General features: G+C 46.7%; 1 protein-coding gene across 2 annotated transcripts in view; it reads left to right on the forward strand.

Moving 5' to 3' along the window:
- The window catches only part of LOC143290596 (uncharacterized), a 79,804-nt gene extending 69,375 nt beyond the window's left edge, over positions 1-10,429 (forward strand). For both annotated transcript variants that reach the window (XM_076600184.1, XM_076600185.1), the window contains exons 14-17: positions 1-68; positions 6,166-6,358; positions 8,788-8,930; positions 10,288-10,429. The exon at positions 1-68 is cut by the window's left edge and continues 56 nt beyond it. In XM_076600184.1, the coding sequence (XP_076456299.1) occupies positions 1-68; positions 6,166-6,358; positions 8,788-8,930; positions 10,288-10,404 (521 nt within the window). In that variant the 3' untranslated portion in view covers positions 10,405-10,429. The remainder of the gene's footprint in view (positions 69-6,165; positions 6,359-8,787; positions 8,931-10,287) is intronic.
- The last annotated feature ends 14,571 nt before the right edge of the window (positions 10,430-25,000 follow it).

A 25,000-nucleotide genomic window follows, 5' to 3' on the forward strand; every position in this document is an offset into this window, starting at 1 on the left:
CCTTCGCTGTGGGGATGGGGCTGGGCTACTTCCTGCACGCCACCCGCCGACAGGTGTTCTTCAGGAAGGTAGGTGACTCGGCACACTGAGATAAAAATAGGTGGACAGCGCATGCCTTCTTTGAGCCCCTTTGCTAACTGGAGCCAGCGGAAGTGTTCAGTCAGCCATTTTGCTACTCTTGTCCGTACAGCACGAAGCGGTAACATCATATATGTAGCTTAGCTGGCTGCAATGACTGCTTCACGGCAAGCTTTCACTTGATTGCGGCGTTAGTTAAGCTGACATTCCTGTGTGTGCCTCCACAGCAAGTTTGCGCTACATGTCACTGTTTGGTAGATAAACAAGTGGCAGATATCAAAGAAGACATAACATGCGGCAAGTCGTGGGGGCAAGCATAACACGATTTCATAGAAGATACACGGTTACAGTTCAGAAACTACCACCAGCTAGTAGAGAATCTTGGTAAAAGTCGACTTACGTGGGATAAAAGAGGACGTATTGAGCCACAGGCTCTTCTTCAGGCAAATGAAATGAGTGAGTGACAGACAGAAAAATACAGACAGAAGGGGAGAGAGTAAAGTTTAGGAAAGGAAAGTGATGAGAACCACCAGTTAGCAGTTGACTTCTCAACGGACTGACAGCTGGATACGAGTGTCAGTATGGCGTCCAGCTGGCTTCAGTTTTCCTGGCCAAGGAGCTATCCATCTGTTTTTAGAGCAGTGGGCCGTATGTCAGCTCTGTTACTGGGGTGGTTTTATTGGGATGTTGTTTGTTGAAACATTATTGGTTGACTGGCCAGACACCCGATCTCAGCTCTGTCACTGGGGTGGTTTTATTGGGATGTTGTTTGTTGAAACGTTATTGGTTGACTGGCCAGACACCCGATCTCAGCTCTGTCACTGGGATGGTTTTATTGGGATGTTGTTTGTTGAAACGTTATTGGTTGACTGGCCTGACACCCGTATCTCAGCTCTGTCACTGGGGTGGTTTTATTGGGATGTTGTTGTTGTTTGTTGAAACGTTATTGGTTGACTGGCCTGACACGGGTATCTCAGCTCTGTCACTGGGGTGGTTTTATTGGGATGTTGTTGTTTGTTGAAACGTTATTGGTTGACTGGCCCGACACCCGTATCTCAGCTCTGTCACTGGGGTGGTTTTATTGGGATGTTGTTGTTGTTTGTTGAAACGTTATTGGTTGACTGGCCTGACACGGGTATCTCAGCTCTGTCACTGGGATGGTTTTACTGGGATGTTGTTGTTTGTTGAAACGTTATTGGTTGATGCACGTCACCAGGGTTTTACATTGGTGAGGCGTTGTCACTGTGTCTGACGTGCCCTCAGTTGTTTTGGGGTTTGTTTGTTTTTTGGTCAGTTGTCGTCGGTGATCAGTGGTGAATTGTAGTGGTCAGGACGTTATAATGAGTGGTAGTCTGCAGTGGTCAGGACGTCACAATAATGAGTGGTGGTCTGCAGTGGTCAGGACGTCATAATAATGAGTGGAGGTCTGTAGTGGTCAGGACGTCATAATAATGAGTGGTGGTCTGTAGTGGTCAGGACGTCATAATAATGAGTGGTGGTCTGCAGTGGTCAGGACGTCATAATAATGAGTGGAGGTCTGTAGTGGTCAGGACGTTATAATAATGAGTGGTGGTCTGTAGTGGTCAGGACGTTATAATGAGTGGTGGTCTGTAGTGGTCAGGACGTCATAATAATGAGTGGTGGTCTGTAGTGGTCAGGACGTCATAATAATGAGTGGTGGTCTGTAGTGGTCAGGACGTCATAATAATGAGTGGTGGTCTGTAGTGGTCAGGACGTCATAATAATGAGTGGTAGTCTGTAGTGGTCAGGACGTCATAATAATGAGTGGTGGTCTGTAATCGTCAGGACGTCATAATAATGAGTGGTGCTCTGTAGGTCAGGACGTCATAATAATGAGTGGTGATCTGTAGTGGTCAGGACGTTATAATAATGAGTGGTGGTCTGTAGTGGTCATGACGTTATAATAATGAGTGATGGTCTGTAGTGGTCAGGACGTTATAATAATGAGTGATGGTCTGTAGTGGTCAGGACGTCATAATAATGAGTGGTGGTCTGTAGTGGTCAGGACGTCATAATAATGAGTGGTGGTCTGTAATCGTCAGGACGTCATAATAATGAGTGGTGCTCTGTAGGTCAGGACGTCATAATAATGAGTGGTGATCTGTAGTGGTCAGGACGTTATAATAATGAGTGGTGGTCTGTAGTGGTCAGGACGTTATAATGAGTGGTGGTCTGTAGTGGTCAGGACGTCATAATAATGAGTGGTGGTCTGTAGTGGTCAGGACGTCATAATAATGAGTGGTGGTCTGTAGTGGTCAGGACGTTATAATGAGTGGTAGTCTGTAGTGGTCAGGACGTTATAATGAGTGGTGGTCTGCAGTGGTCAGGACGTCATAATAATGAGTGGTGGTCTGTAGTGGTGAGAACGTCATAATAATGAGTGGTGGTCTGTAGTGGTCAGGACGTCATAATAATGAGTGGTGGTCTGTAGTGGTCAGGACGTCATAATAATGAGGAATATAGGCCTTTGGAAATATAGACCTGGGGGAACATAGACCTGTGGGAATATAGACCTGTGGGAATGTAGACCTGGGGGAATATAGACCTGGGGGAATATAAGCCTTTGGAAATATAGACCTGGAGGAATATAGACCTTTGGAAATATAGACCTGGGGGAATATAGACCTAGGGGAACACAGGCCTTTGGAAATATAGACCCGTGGGAATGTAGACCTGGAGGAATATAGACCTGGGGGAATATAGACCTGGGGGAATATAGACCTGGGAGAACATAGGCCTTTGGAAATATAGACCTGGGGGAACATAGGCCTTTGGAAATATAGACCTGGGAGAACATAGGCCTTTGGAAATATAGACCTGGGGGAACATAGGCCTTTGGAAATATAGACCTGGAGGAATATAGACCTGGGGGAATATGGGGGATATTGATCTGGGAGGAACATAGGCCTGGGGGAATATAGACCTGAGGGAACATTGACATGCTCCCCATTAATATGACCGTAATAGCCATTTGAGCAGTGAAGATGATGATTAACAAAATCAAAGTTCGTTGCTGATGAAAAAAAAAAGAAAGAAAGAAAAAAAATCACACACAGAGGAAATTTCAGCATGTGGAATAAAATCAAAGACTGTGTAACTTTGTTTTAAGAATATGTTACAATACTATTACATTGTCGTTTTACATACCCAGTATGTGCTTACACACATAACGTACATGCATACGTACGCACATAGTTTTCTCTCACTCTTTCTTTCTTACAGTCAACTCAGTTACACACACAAGTTACACACACACACACACACACACACACACACACACGTAGGCACACACACAATTTCTCCGTCTTTTCCTTCAGGCATTATTGCCTTTGTTGAAAACTCTCTGACTTTGCGAACAAATCCTGTGAGTTGGTATTCAATCATCCCCCCCCCGCCCCCCCCGTGGTTCTGACCCCGATGAAGAACAGCCCGTTACCTTGCTGCATGTCAGCTTGTCTGACGTCACAGGGGCTGATTGTCACACGGTGTGAAGTGGGGGGGGGAATGGAGTGGAGGGGCGGGTGTCTCTGATTGGCCACCATCCTTCGTGTGGCCGTGATCACCCTAGCCATGTGGGTGTTGCTAACGACGTCCGTCACTGTGGGCTGTGGGTGTGATTGGCTCTATCAGCGTGGTCCTGGTTCGTTTGGTGAACGTCGTTACAACCTGCCACAGTTTGCGTCACAGCACTGAACTATTATGCACGTGACTGTAGCGTTGACGGTGCTTTAATCAGCTGTAATTATTCAGTTATCTTTGAATATCATGCCGTCGTTTCGGAATCAGTCGACATTATTGGTAAACTCACATAACTAGTCAAGTATGACTGGCAAAATCGGCTTTCAACTCGTGATGATTAAACCAGCTTTGGTACACTGGCTTTGTCGTTGATCAGGAAGTTAGGAGTGTGAAATAATGTTAACACATGGATACCCCGTTCATTTGGTAATGGTTATCATTAATTTGCTGTCCTGTATCACTTAACGTCGACCGTGTATCTTGGAGTCTTAAGTGCAGCGTAAAGTATTGTCATGAATGTAGGGATCATTTGCTAGTCACCTGACGGACCATACTTACTGCACACACAACGGACAGTGAATCTCTGTGGGTGAAGATGTTGTCATCAACGTTCTGTACATGGTTTTTGGATACAAAAAACACCTAAACATTTTGAAATTAGGCCGAAATATATGCGCGAGGCTCCACATTGATTTTTTCATTGTCAAGTTGTCTGCAGACCACATGGGTTTCTCACTTTTGGCTGTCCAGACGTTTCTGTTTGGAAGAAAAGGATGGACCCGGTCTGCTTTTCATGCACAGTGGATAGTCCTGAAATATCATCTGCATGCCCAACGTCAATGTTCTGGTGAATGATACATGAGTACTTTTTGTTGAGAACTGTTTCAATTGCCTTGTTTTTAAATGTCTGCTTTGTTGAAAGATGTGGACAAAAGACCGCCTGTTAGGCAATATGCAACAAGTAATTAAATTATATTGTGTTATTTGAATTCACTAGGTCTTGATCGATACGCATAGGGCGCAAGGATCAGCCACGTTTTTGATGTTACTCTTTTTTTCACTCTTCTTTTTCACATTGTCCACTCCACTCCGCCAGTAAATCAGCATTGTATCAGTTCCTGGGAGACAGGCACAGAATCAACACACCCTGTGTCCTGTGTAAACTGCAAGGTCTCAGGACAGTTTCGGACCAAACAATACAGAACAAGAGAGGCAAGGCCTTCAAGACTCACTTGTGATACACTTTAAAAAAAAAATCCAAGCTTTTTATGTATTGAGTATAATTTCAAAATGTAATGTTTAAGATGAGAAAGATCAGTTTAAAGCAAATTAAGTCCCCTAGCATTGCAGAGTAATTTCCCTTTTTTTTATTATCTGCACCAAAACGTTTGCAAAATAAATAAAACTTCCATGCTTAGCAAAAGAAGTTCCGTTTGAACAAAAAATGATAATAATGACTGCTCTTGTTGTTGGGTTAGAATATCAGATCAAAGTGCCAAGTTTAGAGAATACAAAAAATATAAATATAACAGTAAATGCAGTTTGCATATAATTAGGCTTCATTTTTTCTATTTTTTTGTGCCCATCCCAGAGGTGCAATATTGTTTTAAACTAGATGACTGGGAAGAACTGAATTTTTCCTATTTTTATGCCTAATTTGGTGTCAACTGACAAAGTATTTGCAGAGAAAATGTCAATGTTAAAGTTTACCACGGACACACAGACACACACACACACACACAGACAACCGAACACCGGGTTAAAACATAGACTCACTTTGTTTACACAAGTGAGTCAAAAATGTTGACTTCTTTCTCCCCGCTCCAGTGCGGACCTGGTGTCTGTACTGACCATGATCACGTCGTGCAGACACCGCACACCCCTCAGGCCAGTGACCACAATGTGAGTGGCTATGTAAATGTGTCCTCCACATGGCCATAACTGCACGTAGTTTAATGACGGAGTCTTTATTGAAATAACAGATTCATTTCATGGATGTATATATTAATGTTTATAGTATAGAAGGGTTGTTTGTATCTTTATATATATATATATATATATATATATATATATATATATGTATGTATGTATGTATGTATATATATATATATATATATATATATATGTGTGTGTGTGTGTGTGTGTGTGTGTGTGTGTGTGTGTGTGTGAGGGAGAGAGAGAGAGAGAGATTTGATTGGTAGATGATTTTTTTGTAGCATTTATAATCATATCATGGCCATGTGTATGGTAGAAAAGTTGATTCAAACATTGGTGGATGATTTTTTGTAGCATGTATAATCATATCATGGCCATGTGTATGGTAGAAAAGTTGACTCAAACATATAATTATGTTCATTTCTTGGTTGTATGCATGGTAGAAGGGTTGTTTGTAACATACACATTCATATCTTGCTAAAAGGTACTTTAGGAAGGGGTCTTTGTAACATGCATTGACATAACAACTTACTGCAGTGACTGAAACCGCTGTATGAAGACACATGACTGAATGTGACGTGTGTCCAACACCCGTTTTACATACCCGTGCAGACGCCGCTGATCCTCGGGTGGATGACGTCACTGGGGGTGGTGGGGACGGTGGTGTACGTGAGTCACGCGGGGAACGGGGAGGGGGCGGGGCAGTGGCACGTGACACAGCACGCGCTGTACCAGGCCTTGTCCCGCCCCCTGTGGTGTCTGGCTGTCGCCTTCATCATCTTCGTCTGCAGTGTGGGGCAGGGAGGTCAGTGTGTGGGGGGAAGGGGGGGGGGGGTACGGAGGTTATTGAAGGGGGGTGCGGAAGGGGGGGGTGGGAGGTGAGTGTGTGTGTGTGGGGAGGGGAGGTGTGTGTGTGTGTGTGGGGAGGGGAGGTGAGTGTGTGTGTGTGGGTGGGTGGGTGTGGTGAGTGTGTGTGTGTGTGGGGGGGGAGAGGTGAGTGTGTGTGTGGGAGGGAGGTGAGTGTGTGTAGTGGGGGGAGGTGAGTGTGTGTGGGGGGGAGGTGAGTGTGTGTGTGGAAGGGAGGTGAGTGTGTGTGTAGTGGGGGGAGGTGAGTGTGTGTGGGGGGGAGGTGAGTGTGTGTGTGTGGGAGGGAGGTGAGTGTGTGTGTAGCGGGGGGAGGTGAGTGTGTGTGGGGGGGGAGGTGAGTGTGTGTGTGTGTGGGGGGGGGGGGGAGATGAGTGTGTGTGTGTGTGTGTGGGGGGGGGGCTGAGTGTGTGTGTGTGTGGGGGGGAGTGAGTGTGTGTGTGTGTGTGGGTGGGTGGGGGTGAGTGTGTATGTGTTTGTGGGGGGGGGGGGGGGGCGAAAGGGGGTGTGAGTGTGTGTGTGTGCGGGGGGGTGGGGGTGGGGAGGCGTGTGTGTTGGGTGGGGGAGGTGAGTGTGTGTGGTGGTGGGGGGAGGTGAGTGTGTGTGTGTGTGTGTGGGGGGGGGGGGTGAGTGTGTGTGTAGGTGGGGGGTGAGTGTGTGTGTGTGGGGGGGGGGAGGTGAGTATGTGTGTGGGGGGGGAGGTGTGTGTGTGTGTGGGGGGAAGGTGAGTGTGTGTGTATGGGGGAGGTGAGTGTGTGTGTGGGGGGGGGGGGGAAGAGGTGTGTGTGGAGGTGGGGGAGGTGAGTGTGTGTGTGGGGAGGTGAATGTGTGTGGGGGTGGGGGAGGTGAGTGTGTGTGGGGGGAAGAGGTGTGTGTGGAGGTGGGGGAGGTGAGTGTGTGTGTGGGGAGGTGAATGTGTGTGGGGGGTGGGGGGGAAGAGGTGTGTGTGGAGGTGGGGGAGGTGAGTGTGTGTGTGGGGAGGTGAATGTGTGTGGGGGTGGGGGAGGTGAGTGTGTGTGTGGGGAGGTGAATGTGTGTGGGGGTGGGGGAGGTGAGTGTGTGTGGGGGGAAGAGGTGTGTGTGTGTGGAGAGGTGAGTGTGTGTGTGGCGAGGGGAGGTGAGTGTGTGTGTGTGTGTGGGGGGAGGTGAGTGTGTGTGGGGGGCGGGGGCAGGGTGAGTGTGTGTGTGTGTGGGGGGGGAAGGTGAGTGTGGGGGGGGGGAAGGTGAGTGTGTGTGTGTGGGGGGGGGGAGGAGGTGAGTTTGTGTGTGTGTGGGGGGGGGAGGTGAGTGTGTGTGTGGGGGGGGAGGTGAGTGTGTGTGTGTGGGGGGAGGTGAGTGTGTGTGTGTGTGGGGGAGGTGAGTGTGTGTGTGTGGGGGGGAGGTGAGTGTGTGTGTGGGGGGGGGAGCAGGTGAGTCTGTGTGTGTGCGGAGGGGGGGGGAGGTGAATGTGGGTGGTGTGTGTGTGGGGGGGGGAGGTGAGTGTGTGTGTGGGGTGAGGGGGCGGGATAGAGAGGTTATTGTGGGGGGAGGGGAGGGGAGTGTGTGTGCGTGAGAGTGTGTGGGGCAGGGAGGTGAGTGTTGGTGTGGGGGGTAGGGGGAGTGTGTGGGGGGGCAGGGTGGTGACTGGGGTGGTGTGGGGGGGCAGGGTTGGAGAGTATGTGTGTGTGTGGGGGGGGGGGGGGGGGGTGGAGTCGGAGGGGGCGGGGGGCAGGGAGGTGAGGGTGTCTGTGGCAACAACTGTGTTGTTTTTTGTGTGTTTTACATCAAGCCATCTATGAAAAAAAGAAATGTGTGTGAGTGTGTGGGTGTGTGTTTGTGTGAACGTGCCTATTATTATTATTATTATTATTTTTTATTTTTTTTTTTTAATTATTCATGACGGTAAAGACAATAAGCAGCTGGTTTAGAATTTTTTATATATTTTTACATCAATCCACCAATGAAAAATAACGTGGACGTGTTTGCTTCTGTGTGCGAGCGTGTGTGTGTGTGTGTGTGTGTGTGTGTGTGTGTGTGTGTGTGTGTGTGTGTGTTTCCATTTCCGCGGTTGTCTGTGCGTGCGTGCGTGCGAGCGTGCGTGCATGCCTTGTGTTTGTGTGCGGTTGTGTGTGTGTGTGTGTGTGTGTGTGTGTGTGTGTGCGTGCGTGTGCGTGTGCGTGTGTGCATGAGTGCGTGCATGCCTTTGTGTGTGCGTGCGCGCGCACGTGCGGTTGTGTGTGTGTGTGTGCGTGCATGCCTTGTGTTTGTGTGCGGTTGTGTGTGTGTGTGTGTGTGTGTGTGTGTGTGTGTGTGTGTGTGTGTGTGTGATTGCTGCATGCCTCTGTGTGTGTGTGTGTGTGTGTGTGTGTGTGTGTGTGTGTGTGTGTGCAGGGATGGTGTACCGCGTGCTGTCGTGGAACCTGTTCCTGCCGCTGTGCCGCACGACGTACGGCGTGTACCTGCTGCACCCCGTGCTCCTCACGCTGCTGCTCAACACGGCACGGGCACCGCTCGCCGTCACCTTCACCTCCCTCGTCAGTCTGCACTCACAGCCACCGGGCGGGGAGGACGGGGAGGGGGTGTGGTGGTGGTGGTACCAGAGTTCTGGGTCACAGGGAGAGGTGTTGGAGTGTGTTTTTTTGGGGTGGTGGTGGTGGTGGTGGTTGGTTCTGGGGCACAGGGAGAGGTGTTGGAGTGTGTGTTTTTGGGGTGGTGGTGGTGGTGGTGGTTGGTTCTGGGGCACAGGGAGAGGTGTTGGAGTGTGTGTTTTTGGGGCGGTGGTGGTGGTGGTGGTGGTGGTGGTGGTGGTTAGTTCTGGGGCACAGGGCGAGGTGTTGAAGTGTGTGTTTTGGGGGAAGGTGGCGGTGGTGGTGGTGGTGGTGGTGGTTGGTTGGTTCTGGGGCACAGGGCGAGGTGTTAGAGTGTGTGTTTTTTGGGCGGTGGTGGTGGTGGTGGTGGTGGTGGTGGTTAGTTCTGGGGCACAGGGCGAGGTGTTAGATTGTGTGTTTTTTGGGAAGGTGGTGGTGGTGGTGGTGGTTGGTTCTGGGGCACAGGGCGAGGTGTTGGAGTGTGTGTTTTGGGGGAAGGTGGTGGTGGTGGTGTTTGGTTCTGGGGCACAGGGCGAGGTGTTGGAGTGTGTGTTTTGGGGGGAGGTGGTGGTGGTGGTGGTTGGTTCTGGGGCACAGGGCGAGGTGTTGGAGTGTGTGTTTTTTGGGCGGTGGTGGTGGTGGTGATTAGTTTTGGGTCACAGGGCGAGGTGTTGGAGCGTGTGTTCTTTTGGAAAGGGGTGTTGGTGGTGATTTGTTCAGGGTAACAGGGTGATGAAGGGGTGTATTTGGGGAATGAGTGAGTGTGTGAGTGGGTGGGTTAGTCTTGGGTCACATGGTGGGAGGGGGGTGTAGTGGGGGCCGTGAGTGAGTGTGTTGAGCCGGGTGGGTTTGTTCTGTTGGTGTTGTTGTCATCACCACCATCATCACAATCATCTTCACCATCACCATCATCATCACCATCATCATCATAATCATCACCATCATCATCATCACCATCATCTTCACCATCATCATCATCATCATCATCACCATCATAATCACCATCATCTTCACCATCATCATCATCACCATCACCATCATCATCACCATCATCATCATAATCATCACCATCATCACCATAATCATCACCATCATCATCATCATAATCATCACCATCATCACCATAATCATCACCATCACCATCATCATCACCATCACCATCATCACCACCATCATCACCATCATCTTCACCATCACATCATCATCACCATCACCATCATCATCATCATCACCATCACCATCACCATCACCATCATCATGACCATCATCATCATCAGGTCAGTGTGTTGCTGTGCTGTGTCAGGTGTACATGTTCCTGTCCACCCTGCTGTGTTCCTACGGCCTGGCCTTCCTCCTCATCACCCTGGTGGAGAGCCCCTTCACCGCTCTGGAGGCCGCGCTCCGCAAACGCTGCGTGTGATCCGCACGTGATGACCCCCCGACCCCCTCTCTCTGCACCTGACGACCCCCACCCTCTGCCACACGTGATGACCCCCACCCTCTGCCACACGTGATGACCCCCACCCTCTGCCACACGTGATGACCCCCACCCTCTGCCACACGTGATGACCCCCACCCTCTGCCACACGTGATGATCCCCACCCTCTGCCACACGTGATGACCCCCACCCTCTGCCACACGTGATGACCCCCACCCTGTTCTGCGCGAGTCTTCCAGTGGACACGTGACTTAGTGTCCTGACGATGCTCTTCCGTGTGCACGTGACGCTGGTGTGCAGCGTGTGGCCCTCTGTGCGCACGTGACAGTGTTCTGCGCATGTCCTTCCGTGTGCACGTGACTTGACACTGGGGGTCACAGCGTATGAAGACTTTCGGTGGACACGTGACTCACCTTGACCTTAAGGGCACAACCAGTAGTTATTTGAACTCCACTCACGTGATGTGACTCTGGAGCCAGAGACTCCAGCCCTTCACTGACTTCTGGAGCCAGAGACTCAGCCCTTCACTGACTTTCCGGAGCCAGAGACTCCAGCCCTTCACTGACTTCCGGAGCCAGAGACTCCAGCCCTTCACTGACTTCCGTAGCCAGAGACTCCAGCCCTCCACTGACTTCTGGAGCCAGAGACTCCAGCCCTCCACTGACTTCCGTAGCCAGAGACTCCAGCCCTTCACTGACTTCCGTAGCCAGAGACTCCAGCCCTTCACTGACTTCCGGAGCCAGAGACTCCGCCCTTCACTGACTTCTGGAGCCAGAGACTCCAGCCCTTCACTGACTTCCGTAGCCAGAGACTCCAGCCCTCCACTGACTTCCGGACCCACGGCTGTCTTGGGCTTGAGCCTCCATTGAACTCGTGACTCATGCATGAGCTGCTTGTTGAGAAGCGAAGGCTGAATGAGGTGTCAATCTTTATGGCCTGTTTGCTTGTTCAGTGTTCACACAGGTACAGAGGTGTCGTTGGAGTGTGTTGGGGTTTGATGGTGGTGGTGGTTTGATGTATTAGTTGTTTTCCTGTTTACTCTTCCTTTTCTTTCTTCTCACGTGTCGGCTTTTTGTTTTGACTCTCACTGGTGTCAAGTGGGCAGACTCTCACTGGTGTCAAGTGGGCAGACTCTCACTGGTGTCAAGTGGACAGACTCTCACTGTGGTGTCAAGTGGGCAGACTCTCACTGTGGTGTCAAGTGGGCAGACTCGTACTGGTGTCAAGTGGGCAGACTCTCACTGGTGTCAAGTGATCTACGTAATCACCCAGACTCGACTGTCTTTTAGACAGTGTCTGTCCGTGGTAACCTTCAGCAGTAGCATTTTCTCGAGTGCCACAAGTGGATGAAACTTGTAGGATAGTGGTCATGACTTGGACCTTTCTGGTCTTTCAATCAAACGACAACAGAGCGAGAGGTCAAGGTCAGAACTTGGTGAAATTGAAAGGAAAAGGTTTTGATGCAGTGCTGACATCTTTCAGCGACACTTTGTCTTTTTACCGAACCTTATACAGTGACAAGTTATAGTGACAGCACAATAATTGTAATTGCTGTTAAGTTTTCGTCATTGCTCCAGAGTCAGCGGAGGCGGAGAAGCAGCATGTACACGTGGTCCCTTGTGGAAGGGAGGATGGGTCAGAAGGCTCACAGCGTTGTCAGATGGTATCTGTGTTCCTTAATTCCTGTGTTGTGCTTATCACACTGGAATCTTGAAGGCTTTGCCTCGTTTTGTTTGCTTTCTCGCCCCCATCCCCTCTCTTTTCTTCTCGTCATTGTCTTTCCCAAATCTTTCAACAAGATGTTCTGTGTGTCTTGTTTGTATCTCATTGAACTGCCATGGAATATAAGTTATCTGAACGTGAAATTCGGGGTGCATTCCTGTCACAGAGCAGTGCCACGTCAAGGTAACAACATAGCACAAAGGAAAAGCACACAAAGTATACAAACATAGAAACACAAAGGAAAAGCATCAGATCATGTTACAATTTGGAATCAATATGTGCTGTCAACACTGCCCTGATGTTACAGATTGGAATGGAATCTGTGCTGTCAACACTGCCCAGATGTTACAAATTGGAATGGAATCTGTGCTGTCAACACTGCCCTGATGTTACAAATTGGAATGGAATCTGTGCTGTCAACACTGCCCTGATGTTACAAATTGGAATGGAATCTGCGCTGTCAACACTGCTCTGATGTTACAAATTGGAATGGAATCTGCGCTGTCAACACTGCTCTGATGTTACAAATTGGAATGGAATCTGTGCTGTCAACACTGCCCTGATGTTACAAATTGGAATGGAATCTGTGCTGTCAACACTGCCCTGATGTTGCAGATTGGAATGGAATCTGTGCTGTCATCACTGCTTTGATGTTACAGATTGGAATGGAATCTGCGCTGTCATCACTGCTCTGATGTTACAAATTGGAGTGGAATCTGTGCTGTCAACACTGCCCTGATGTTACAGATTGGAATGGAATCTGCGCTGTCAACACTGCCCTGATGTTACAGATTGGAATGGAATCTGCGCTGTCAACACTGCCCTGATGTTACAATTTGGAATCACTCTGTGCTGTCAACACTGCCCTGATGTTACATATTGGAATGGAATCTGTGCTGTCAACACTGCCCTGATGTTACAGATTGGAATGGAATCTGTGCTGTCAACACTGCCCTGATGTTACATATTGGAATGGAATCTGTGCTGTCAACACTGCCCTGATGTTACAGATTGGAATGGAATCTGTGCTGTCATCACTGCCCTGATGTTACAGATTGGAATGGAATCTTTGATGTCATCACTGCCCTGATGTTACAGATTGGAATGGAATCTGTGCTGTCAACACTGCCCTGATGTTACATATTGGAATGGAATCTGTGCTGTCAACACTGTCCTGATGTTACAGATTGGAATGGAATCTTTGATGTCAACACTGCCCTGATGTCACAAATTGGAATGGAATTTGTGCTATCAACACTGCCCTGATGTTACATATTGGAATGGAATCTGTGCTGTCAACACTGCCCTGATGTTACATATTGGAATGGAATCTGTGCTGTCAACACTGTCCTGATGTTACAGATTGGAATGGAATCTTTGATGTCAACACTGCCCTGATGTCACAAATTGGAATGGAATTTGTGCTGTCAACACTGCCCTGATGTTACATATTGGAATGGAATCTGTGCTGTCAACACTGCCCTGATGTTACAGATTGGAATGGAATCTGTGCTATCAACACTGCCCTGATGTCACAAATTGGAATGGAATTTGTGCTATCAACACTGCCCTGATGTTACATATTGGAATGGAATCTGTGCTATCAACACTGCCCTGATGTCACAAATTGGAATGGAATTTGTGCTATCAACACTGCCCTGATGTTACATATTGGAATGGAATCTGTGATGTCAACACTGCCCTGATGTTACAGATTGGAATGGAATCTGTGCTGTCAACACTGCCCTGATGTTACAGATTGGAATGGAATCTGTGCTATCAACACTGCCCTGATGTTACAATTTGGAATGGAATCTGTGCTATCAACACTGCCCTGATGTTACAATTTGGAATGGAATCTGTGCTATCAGCACTGCCCTGATGTTACAGATTGGAATGGAATCTGTGATGTCAGCACTGCCCTGATGTTACAGATTGGAATGGAATCTGTGATGTCATCACTGCCCTGATGTTACAGATTGGAATGGAATCTGTGCTATCAGCACTGCCCTGATGTTACATATTGGAATGGAATCTGTGCTATCAGCACTGCCCTGATGTTACAGATTGGAATGGAATCTGTGCTATCAGCACTGCCCTGATGTTACAAATTGGAATGGAATCTGTGCTATCAACACTGCCCTGATGTTACAGATTGGAATGGAATCTGTGATGTCATCACTGCCCTGATGTTACGGGAAGCCGTGTCTCTTTGTGACGTCATGTTCTGGTCAGTAATTCAGGGGCTGGGTAAACAGGGCCCCATACGTGAGGCGTTCTGTGTCAGTGGTTCGGATCTTGTCTCTATTTGTATTTGTATTTCTTTTTATCACAACAGATTTCTCTGTGTGAAATTCGGGCTGCTCTCCCAGGGAGAGCGCGTCGCTATACTACAGTGCCACCCATTTTTTTGTATTTTTCCTGCGTGCAGTTTTATTTGTTTTTCCTATCGAAGTGGATTTTTCTACAGAATTTTGCCAGGGACAACCCTTTTGTTGCCGTGGGTTCTTTTACGTGAGCTTTAGCATTCAGCTTCACCGAATGTCACTCATCAAACCCGTGTATTTCATCATCATCATACTTCCTGTTTTCTAACTTGTTCATATCTACTTTCTCTTTTCTATAGATGGCTTCGACAACCACAGCGACAACAAAAAAGCAGTTGTTGCTTGTTCAGTGAGCCATCTGGAAATACTATTTAGAATTTGATACCCTCAACCCCACTTCCCCTTCAAATCACAGGCTGATTTATCATGGAACCTTGAACCAAACTGTTTGAATGGTGATCATGTGTACAAGCTCTAACGTCGGTTTGGGTGATTCGGTGATTGGTTTAACCCGAAATGTAGTTGTTAACACCTTGCACTTGCCTGATTGTTTGATCAACATGAATGCGATGGCGCTGAGTTATTTGTCTGGCTGTCTATCCATGTGTCTATCTATCTATCTTTCTATCTATCTGTCTATCTATCGATCTATCTGTCTGTCTGTCTGTCTGTCTATATATGATGCATTCCTGATTGTGAGAGAGATTGGGCTTGGGATGGGAGACATCCGATATAACTGAATGAACATGGTTCAGTATTTGTTTCTCTCTCTCTCTCTCTCTCTCTCTCTCTCTCTCTCTCTCTCGTACATTATACATGTATTAAGTATTAAGTATAACTACATTTGTATGCGTACATGTTTGTGTGTCTCTTAGAACAACGGCAGATGTGTAAGTCGGCCAAAGTGCTAATATCTTCACCGTTGGAAAATAAAGATTCATTCATTCATTCATTCATTCATTCATTCTCTCTCTCTCTCTCTCTCTCTCTCTCTCTCTCTCTCTCTCTCTCTCTCTGTATATATATATATATATATATATATATATATATATATATATATATATATATATATATATATATATATATATATATATATATATATATATTCACATTTCTAGAGTTTGTTTTTGAATCATACTATAGGCCTACTGATACTGGATTGTAGGTAGATGTGTAACCGAGTACTTGTGTATACCTTCCATGATATCAAGCTTTGATTAATGGTGTATGCGTGTTGGTGTCTGTTCCATGATAGTGTGGTGTGTGTGTGGGTGTTTGCGAGAGAGAGGGGAGAGAGCGTCCTGTGTGAAGCTGTATGTAAATTGTAATATCGATACACTGCCACTGTACTGTGTTCTATGGAACCGGCCAGGGGCATTTTTCATGCAATAAAACGAAGACGAATACTGGTGTTTGTACAAGTGGTTGTTATTCTTTATTATTTCTCTACGTTTATTGGCTACTGTGCATTATGTTGCTTTTTGCTTCAGTGATTATTTATACAGGGCTCACTGAAAAACAACAAACAAATCAGTGTATCAATTTTTGTTGACCTATGTTTTCGGAATCGTCACTTTCACACCCCGCCCTCTTATGCACGTACACACACACACACATCCGCGCGCGCGCGCGCGCACGCCCACACGCACACGCAAACATACAACTCAACTCTCAATCGTGCCTGCTGACATCAAAATATCTTCATTGAGTTGCGATGCGTTATCACATAATTAACCGGAATGATAATGATAGCACTGTGTTCTGGACATAATTAACCGGAATAATAATGATAACACACTGTGTTCTGGTCATAATTAACCGGAATAATAATGATAACAGTACACTGTGTTCTGGTCATAATTAACCGGAATAATAATGATAACAGCACACTGTGTTCTGGTCATAATTAACCGGAATAATAATGATAACAACACACTGTGTTCTGGTCATAATTAACCGGAATAATAATGATAACAGCATACTGTGTTCTGGTCATAATTAACCGGAATAATAATGATAACAGCACACTGTGTTCTGGTCATAATTAACCGGAATAATAATGATAACAACACACTGTGTTCTGGTCATAATTAACCGGAATGATAATGATAACAGCACACTGTGTTCTGGTCATAATTAACCGGAATAATAATAACAGCACACTGTGTTCTGGTCATAATTAACCGGAATAATAATAACAGCACACTGTGTTCTGGTCATAATTAACCGGAATAATAATAACACAGTGTTCTGGTCATAATTAACAGGAATAATAATAACAGCACACTGTGTTCTGGTCATAATTAACAGGAATGATAATGATAACAGCACACTGTGTTCTGGTCATAATTAACAGGAATAATAATGATAACAACACAGTGTTCTGGTCATAATTAACCGGAATAATAATGATAACAACACAGTGTTCTGGTCATAATTAACCGGAATAATAATGATAACAACACAGTGTTCTGGTCATAATCAACCGGAATAATAATGATAACAACACAGTGTTCTGGTCATAATTAACCGGAATAATAATGATAACAACACAGTGTTCTGGTCATAATCAACCGGAATAATAATGATAACAACACAGTGTTCTGGTCATAATTAACCGGAATAATAATGATAACAACACAGTGTTCTGGTCACAATTAACCGGAATAATAATGATAACAGCACACTGTGTTTGGTCATAATTAACCGGAATAATAATGATAACAACACACTGTCTTCTGGTCATAATTAACCGGAATAATAATGATAACAACACACTGTGTTCTGGTCATAATTACCCAGAATGATAATAATAACAGCACACTGTGTTCTGGTCATAATTAACCGGAATAATAATGATAACAACACACTGTGTTCTGGTCATAATTAACCGGAATGATAATGATAACAGCACACTGTGTTCTGGTCATAATTAACCGGAATAATAATGATAACAACACACTGTGTTCTGGTCATAATTAACCGGAATAATAATGATAACAGCATACTGTGTTCTGGTCATAATTAACCGGAATAATAATGATAACAGCACACTGTGTTCTGGTCATAATTAACCGGAATAATAATGATAACAACACACTGTGTTCTGGTCATAATTAACCGGAATGATAATGATAACAGCACACTGTTTTCTGGTCATAATTAACCGGAATAATAATGATAACAACACACTGTGTTCTGGTCATAATTAACCGGAATAATTATGATAACAGCATACTGTGCTCTGGTCATAATTAACCGGAATAATAATGATAACAACACACTGTGTTCTGGTCATAATTAACCGGAATAATAATGATAACAGCACAGTGTGTTCTGGTCATAATTAACCGGAATGATAATGATAACAACACACTGTGTTCTGGTCATAATTAACCGGAATAATAATGATAACAACACACTGTGTTCTGGTCATAATTAACCGGAATAATAATGATAACAGCACACTGTGTTCTGGTCATAATTAACCGGAATAATAATGATAACAGCACACTGTGTTCTGGACATAATTAACCGGAATAATAATGATAACAACACTGTGTTCTGGTCATAATTAACCGGAATTATTATGATAACAGCACACTGTGTTCTGGTCATAATTAACCGGAATAATAATGATAACAACACTGTGTTCTGGTCATAATTAACCGGAATAATAATGATAACAACACACTGTGTTCTGGTCATAATTAACCGGAATAATAATGATAACAGCACACTGTGTTCTGGTCATAATTAACCGGAATAATAATGATAACAACACACTGTGTTCTGGTCATAATTAACCGGAATAATAATGATAACAGCACACTGTGTTCTGGTCATAATTAACCGGAATAATAATGATAACAGCACACTGTGTTCTGGTCATAATTAACCGGAATAATAATGATAACAACACACTGTGTTCTGGTCATAATTAACCGGAATAATAATGATAACAACACACTGTGTTCTGGTCATAATTAACCGGAATAATAATGATAACAGCACACTGTGTTCTGGTCATAATTAACCGGAATGATAATGATAACAACACACTGTGTTCTGGTCACTGACAGAATGAGAGGGGAGAGGGTCTTGGAAAAAGGAAGAGAGGAGTGTGACCTTATTTAAACAGTATACCCCCCCCCCCCCTCCTCCCCAGCACCCCCCCCCCCCTCCCCCCCGAACCCCCTCCCCGTCCTCCCCTCCACACGCACCCGACAAAAAAGTGTGTGAACTACGACAATGTTTAATCCGTGACCACCCCTCACCCTCTGCTCCTCCTCCCCCCGCCCCCTCCACCCTCCCCCCCCACCCCCCTCCCACCCCCTCCCCCTCCGCACCCCGAACACCTTGTTTTCGAACGGTTCGATCTGAGTCCTGAAAACTGATCGACAAACACCCGGGGTGGTTGTGGCGCCACCCGACAAGAGGTGAGGACAGTCGTGTGGGAGGGAGGGGGGTAGAGAGGGAGGGAGGGAGAACAACACGCCTTGATGACGTCAGCAAACTACGTCACCAGGCGCTAAGCCGGCCTGCCGTGGCCCGGTGGTGCCAAGAACGGTAAACAGTCCAGTGGTGTGGGCCGGTCAACAGTTGTTCCCCTTACTATGCCGCGAAGGTCTCCGTGTGTGTGTGTGTGTGCGGGGTGGGGTGAGGTTGCAGTGGGTTGGGGCAGGGTCTCTGTGAGCGGAACCAGCGGACAAACAAACACGGCTAATTCTGGCCCCTTCCAAACATGTGGGGCTCGGTAAGGTTTCCCTTCCCTTTTCTTTTCCTCTTTCTTTGGTCTTTTTGTTTTTGGTTTTAAACCCGGGGCCTTCTTTAAACCCGGGGCCTTCTTTGGACGAGGAAACGCTGCTGCTGTTTTTTGGTTTTTTGGTGGTTGTTTTTTTTGGGTTTTTTTTAAAATGAAAACAACATTCGCAAGTGCTCATGTTCGCGGCCGGGCAGGTTTCATGATCAAACACGTGTACAACGATCGCGTGCTCACACATACATACACACGCGCGCGCGCCGGGAGCCCCTTCCCCCACCCGCACCCCCGCACCCCCCCCCCCCCCCCCCCACCCCCCGCCCCACGCAGAGTGATCATCATCATCATCATCATCATCATCATCACTATCAGTATGATTACAGGAAAAGGGTAAAGAAAGCAAAATGAAACACAGTATGTCATTATTATTATTGTTATTATTATTATTATTATTATTATTATTGTTGTTGTTTTTGTTCGTAGTAGTGGTAGTAATTATCGTTATCATTAATGATGATACTGTTTTTCTTTCCTCTACCTTCATCTTTTTCTGTTTATTATTATTATCAGAATCAGAATCAGCATAATCATAACTGATAAAGGAAAAAGAGAAAGAAATAGGTCTAAATCAAATTCAAATAAACACACACGCGAAAAAAGAAGAAAAAAAACAACACACACACAAAAAAACATGACAACGAAACCCCCGAAACCTACAGAACCTCAATATTTGTATTTGTATTTGTATTTCCTTTTATTACAACATATTTCTCTGTATGAAATTCGGGCTGCTCTTCACAGGGAGAGCGCGTTGCTGCACTACAGCGCCACCCATTTTTTGTATTTTTTCCTGCCTGCAGTTTTATTTGTTTTCCCTATCGAAGTGGATTTTTCTACAGAATTTTGCCAGGAACAACCCTTTTGTTTCCGTGGGTTCTTTTACGTGCGCTAAGTGCATGTTGCACACGGGACCTCGGTTTAATCGTCTCATCCGATTGACTAGCGTCCAGACCACCACTCAAGGTCTAGTGGAGGGGGATAAAATATCGACGGCTGAGCTGTGATTCGAACCAGCGCGCTCAGATTCTGTCGCTTCCTTGGCGGACGCGTTACCTCTAGGCCATCACTCCACTCAGACATACGTACAGACATAAGCCCCCCCCCCCCCCCCCCCCGGCCCCCTTGCCACTCCCATCCCCCACTCCCTCCCCCCACTTTTCTCCTCTCCCTCCCTCCTCACCCACACTGTCCCTCCCTACTCACCCACCTCCACCCTTTTATTGTACTGTATTCTTTTTCATTTTATCTGATATTCTACAATGTGCCGAACAGTCTGAGTACCTGGCACTGTTGTCCCCAGTGTTTGTCATACTCCCCGTCATGAAATAAAATAGAAAATCCGGGCAGCTTGTTTGCCCCAAGGGGTCAGGAAGTGAAAAACAAGTCAGGCAGGTAGGGACTTTTACTGACAGGACTGGGGGTGGGGGTGGGCGGTGGGGGGTGGGGATAAATAGAGAGGGGGTTGCGGGGGTGGCACTATACCAAGCACTGTCAGGGCTGTTGTTTGTTAGCGAGCAAACACAGTACTAACCCTTGTCAAACGGAGAGAGAGAGAGAGAGGCAGACAGACAGACAGACAGACAAACACAGTACTAACCCTTGTCAAACGGAGAGAGAGAGAGAGGCAGACAGACAGACAGACAGACAAACACAGTACTAACCCTTGTCAAACGGTGAGAGAGAGAGAGAGGCAGACAGACAGACAGACAGACAAACACAGTACTAACCCTTGTCAAACGGAGAGAGAGAGAGAGGCAGACAGACAGACAGACAGACAAACACAGTACTAACCCTTGTCAAACGGAGAGAGAGAGAGAGGCAGACAGACAGACAGACAGACAAACAGTCAGACAGAGAGACGGAGAGGTGAAGAGAGAAGGGTTGAGGAAGTGAGTAAATGAATGAATGAATGAATGTTTTCCAACGGTGGAGATAGCACGTTGGCCGACTTACATTTCTGCCGTTGTTTTCACACACACACACACACACACACACACACACACACACACACGCATATACATATTATATATTATATATTTTGAAGTGTAAAATACATTTTTTTTTTTACTGTTCATATTTCATTCTGTTCTATATGCATTGTAGCCTGATAACTGAATTTCGAGAAAAGAACAAGTTGACAGAGAGATTATGGAGGTCGTGGGGGGTATGTTGTTTGTCCAAAGGCAAACACGGACCTTTTGTTTTTTTTAGATGTTATTTTTTCAAACACGGATCTTGTGGTGGTGCAGACAAGAGGGGAAAACAAGGCGGTCTCCCACGGACTGACCTGGGGACTTTGATTGACAGCCTCTCTGGGCCTGAACTTTGGATCTTGGGTGGTTGGTACACTGCTCCTTCACGCCCTGTCTGCGTGTCTTTTCGTCTCGGTGTCTCCCTCTTGACTTGGGAAAGTTTATTGTGGTACTGCCTGTTTTGTCATGTTTATGTCTCTCCCTCTTGACTTGGGAAAGTTTACTGTGGTACTGCCTGTTTTGTCATGTTGTTTATGTCTCTCCCTCTTGACTTGGGAAAGTTTATTGTGGTACTGCCTGTTTTGTCATGTTGTTTATGTCTCTCCCTCTTGACTTGGGAAAGTTTACTGTGGTACTGCCTGTTTTGTCATGTTGTTTATGTCTCTCCCTCTTGACTTGGGAAAGTTTATTGTGGTACTGCCTGTTTTGTCATGTTGTTTATGTCTCTCCCTCTTGACTTGGGAAAGTTTACTGTGGTACTGCCTGTTTTGTCATGTTGTTTATGTCTCTCCCTCTTGACTTGGGAAAGTTTATTGTGGTACTGCCTGTTTTGTCATGTTGTTTATGTCTCTCCCTCTTGACTTGGGAAAGTTTACTGTGGTACTGCCTGTTTTGTCATGTTGTTTATGTCTCTCCCTCTTGACTTGGGAAAGTTTATTGTGGTACTGCCTGTTTTGTCATGTTGTTTATGTCTCTCCCTCTTGACTTGGGAAAGTTTACTGTGGTACTGCCTGTTTTGTCATGTTGTTTATGTCTCTCCCTCTTGTCTTGGGAACGTTTACTGTGGTACTGCCTGTTTTGTCATGTTGTTTATGTCTCTCCCTCTTGACTTGGGAAAGTTTACTGTGGTACTGCCTGTTTTGTCATGTTGTTTATGTCTCTCCCTCTTGACTTGGGAAAGTTTATTGTGGTACTGCCTGTTTTGTCATGTTGTTTATGTCTCTCCCTCTTGACTTGAGAAAGGGAAAGTTTATTGTGGTACTGCCTGTTTTGTCATGTTTATGTCTCTCCCTCTTGATTTGGGAAAGTTTATTGTGGTACTGCCTGTTTTGTCATGTTGTTTATGTCTCTCCCTCTTGACTTGAGAAAGGGAAAGTTTATTGTGGTACTGCCTGTTTTGTCATGTTCTTTGTCTCTCCCTCTTGACTTGAGAAAGGGAAAGTTTATTGTGGTACTGTCTGTTTTGTCATGTTGTTTATGTCTCTCCCTCTTGACTTGAGAAAGGGAAAGTTTATTGTGGTACTGCCTGTTTTGTCATGTTCTTTGTCTCTCCCTCTTGACTTGAGAAAGGGAAAGTTTATTGTGGTACTGCCTGTTTTGTCATGTTCTTTGTCTCGCCCTCTTGACTTGAGAAAGGGAAAGTTTATTGTGGTACTGCCTGTTTTGTCATGTTCAGGTTGTGTCGAGGTAAATTGCAAGAGCAAGAACACAGATGCAGACACACAAACGCACGCAAACACAAACAAACATTATAATCACAAACCCATACATAACACTTACTCGCGCGCGCGCAAACACACACACACACACACACACACACACACACACACACACACACACACTCGAAAACCAAACGTTGTGTTTAGAACAGATTGAACAGATGATCCCATGTCAACGGGTTTTTTTCTTCTTCCCAACAGTGGGTTTTAAAAGAAGAGAGAAAGGCGTGGCGGAGGGAGGGAGAGAGAGAAAGGTGTGTGGTTTGTGTGTGTGTGTGGGGGGGGGGGGAGTTGTGTAATCCACCAGCAGCGTCACCGTTTGAAAACAATGGGGCTGTTCTCTCTCCCTCCCCACTCTCTCCGTAGCCCCCACCTCCCTCCGCAACCCCCCCCCCTCCCCCACTTTCTACCCCCCAGCCCTACTTTCTCCGAGTTCCCAAAAAGACCTGTCCCTCCCGCACTGAAGACCTGTCCCTCCCGCACTGAAGACCTGTCCCTCCCGCACTGAAGACCTGTCCCTCCCGCACTGAAGACCTGTCCCTCCCGCACTGAAGACCTGTCCCTCCCGCACTGAAGACCTGTCCCTCCCGCACTGAAGACCTGTCCCTCCCGCACTGAAGACCTGTCCCCCCGCACTGAAGACCTGTCCCTCCCGCACTGAAGACCTGTCCCCCCCGCACTGAAGACCTGTCCCTCCCGCACTGAAGACCTGTCCCTCCCGCACTGAAGACATGTCCCCCCGCACTGAAGACATGTCCCTCCCGCACTGAAGACCTTTCCCGCACTGAAGACCTGTCCCTCCCGCACTGAAGACCTGTCCCCCCGCACTGAAGACCTGTCCCTCCCGCACTGAAGACCTGTCCCCCCGCACTGAAGACATGTCCCCCCGCACTGAAGACATGTCCCGCACTGTCAGTAAATGTACCTGTCACGATGTGAGCCTCCAACCATACAAGAGAGTGGTTATACTACAGAAAATGAAACTGTATCTTACTTTGATGATCTCTTCAAAAATGTGGTCAGGTCTCTACACAGTCACAGTGACACTGCAAATCTCTTTTTCTCGTTAAGTCACAAACACATCGTATGTAAACACTGGCGACGTTCATGGCAGAAGAATGGGCATTAAATAAATGGCGGGGAAATGAGTGGATCATTACAGAATGTGTCTTGTGAGCGTGCTTGAGTACACGCACGCTCGAGTGTTATAGTGTGTGTGTGTGCGTGTGTGTGTGTGTGTGTGTGTGTGTGTGTGTGTGTGTGTGTGTGTATGCGCGCGCGCGCGTGCGTGATCTTCAGTTTAACGTCTATTCACTAGAAGTGTTATTAGACGGTGTGTGTGTGTGTGTGTGTGTGCGTGTGTGCGTGTGTGTGTGTGTGTGTGTGTGTGTGTCTGTGTGTGTGTGCGAGGGTGCGTGAGTGCGCGCGTGTGTAAGTGGTTGTTTTTGGCGTACCCCTCACCACACCAAGACCCCCCCCCCCCACCACACCAAGACCCCCCCCCCCTCACCACACCAAGACCCCCCTCCCCCTCACCACACCAAGACCCCCCCCCCTCACCACACCAAGACCCCCCCCCCTCACCACACCAAGACATCATCTCAGGGTTGTTTATCAACAGGTCTTCAAATTCCACTTGACGACGGCCATGTCTTTGTGAAAGTGAGCGTTGCCTTTAAAGGTCTTTGTTGCCCGCCATGTGTCTCCCCACTGACTGGTCCTTGAAATGAACGATCATCCTGAACCAATCACCGCCCTTAAAGGAATGTAGCATTGTCATCCTCTGTGTGTGTGTGTGTGTGTGTGTGTGTGTGTGTGTGCGTGCGTGCGTGTGTGCGTGCGTGCGTGTGTGTGTGTGTGTGTGTGTGTGTGTGTGCATGAGCGTGTATGTGCGTATGTGTACGTGCGTGCGTGTGTATGTGTCTGCTATGTGTGTTCCCCATAAACAGGGCCGTTAACTCACGTTGAACATACTTATTAAGTTCCACTGTAAGGGGAATAACCTGCACCCCCAAA

Source organism: Babylonia areolata, chromosome 15, assembly GCF_041734735.1.
Source record: "Babylonia areolata isolate BAREFJ2019XMU chromosome 15, ASM4173473v1, whole genome shotgun sequence".
NCBI classification, from domain to species: domain Eukaryota; kingdom Metazoa; phylum Mollusca; class Gastropoda; order Neogastropoda; family Buccinidae; genus Babylonia; species Babylonia areolata.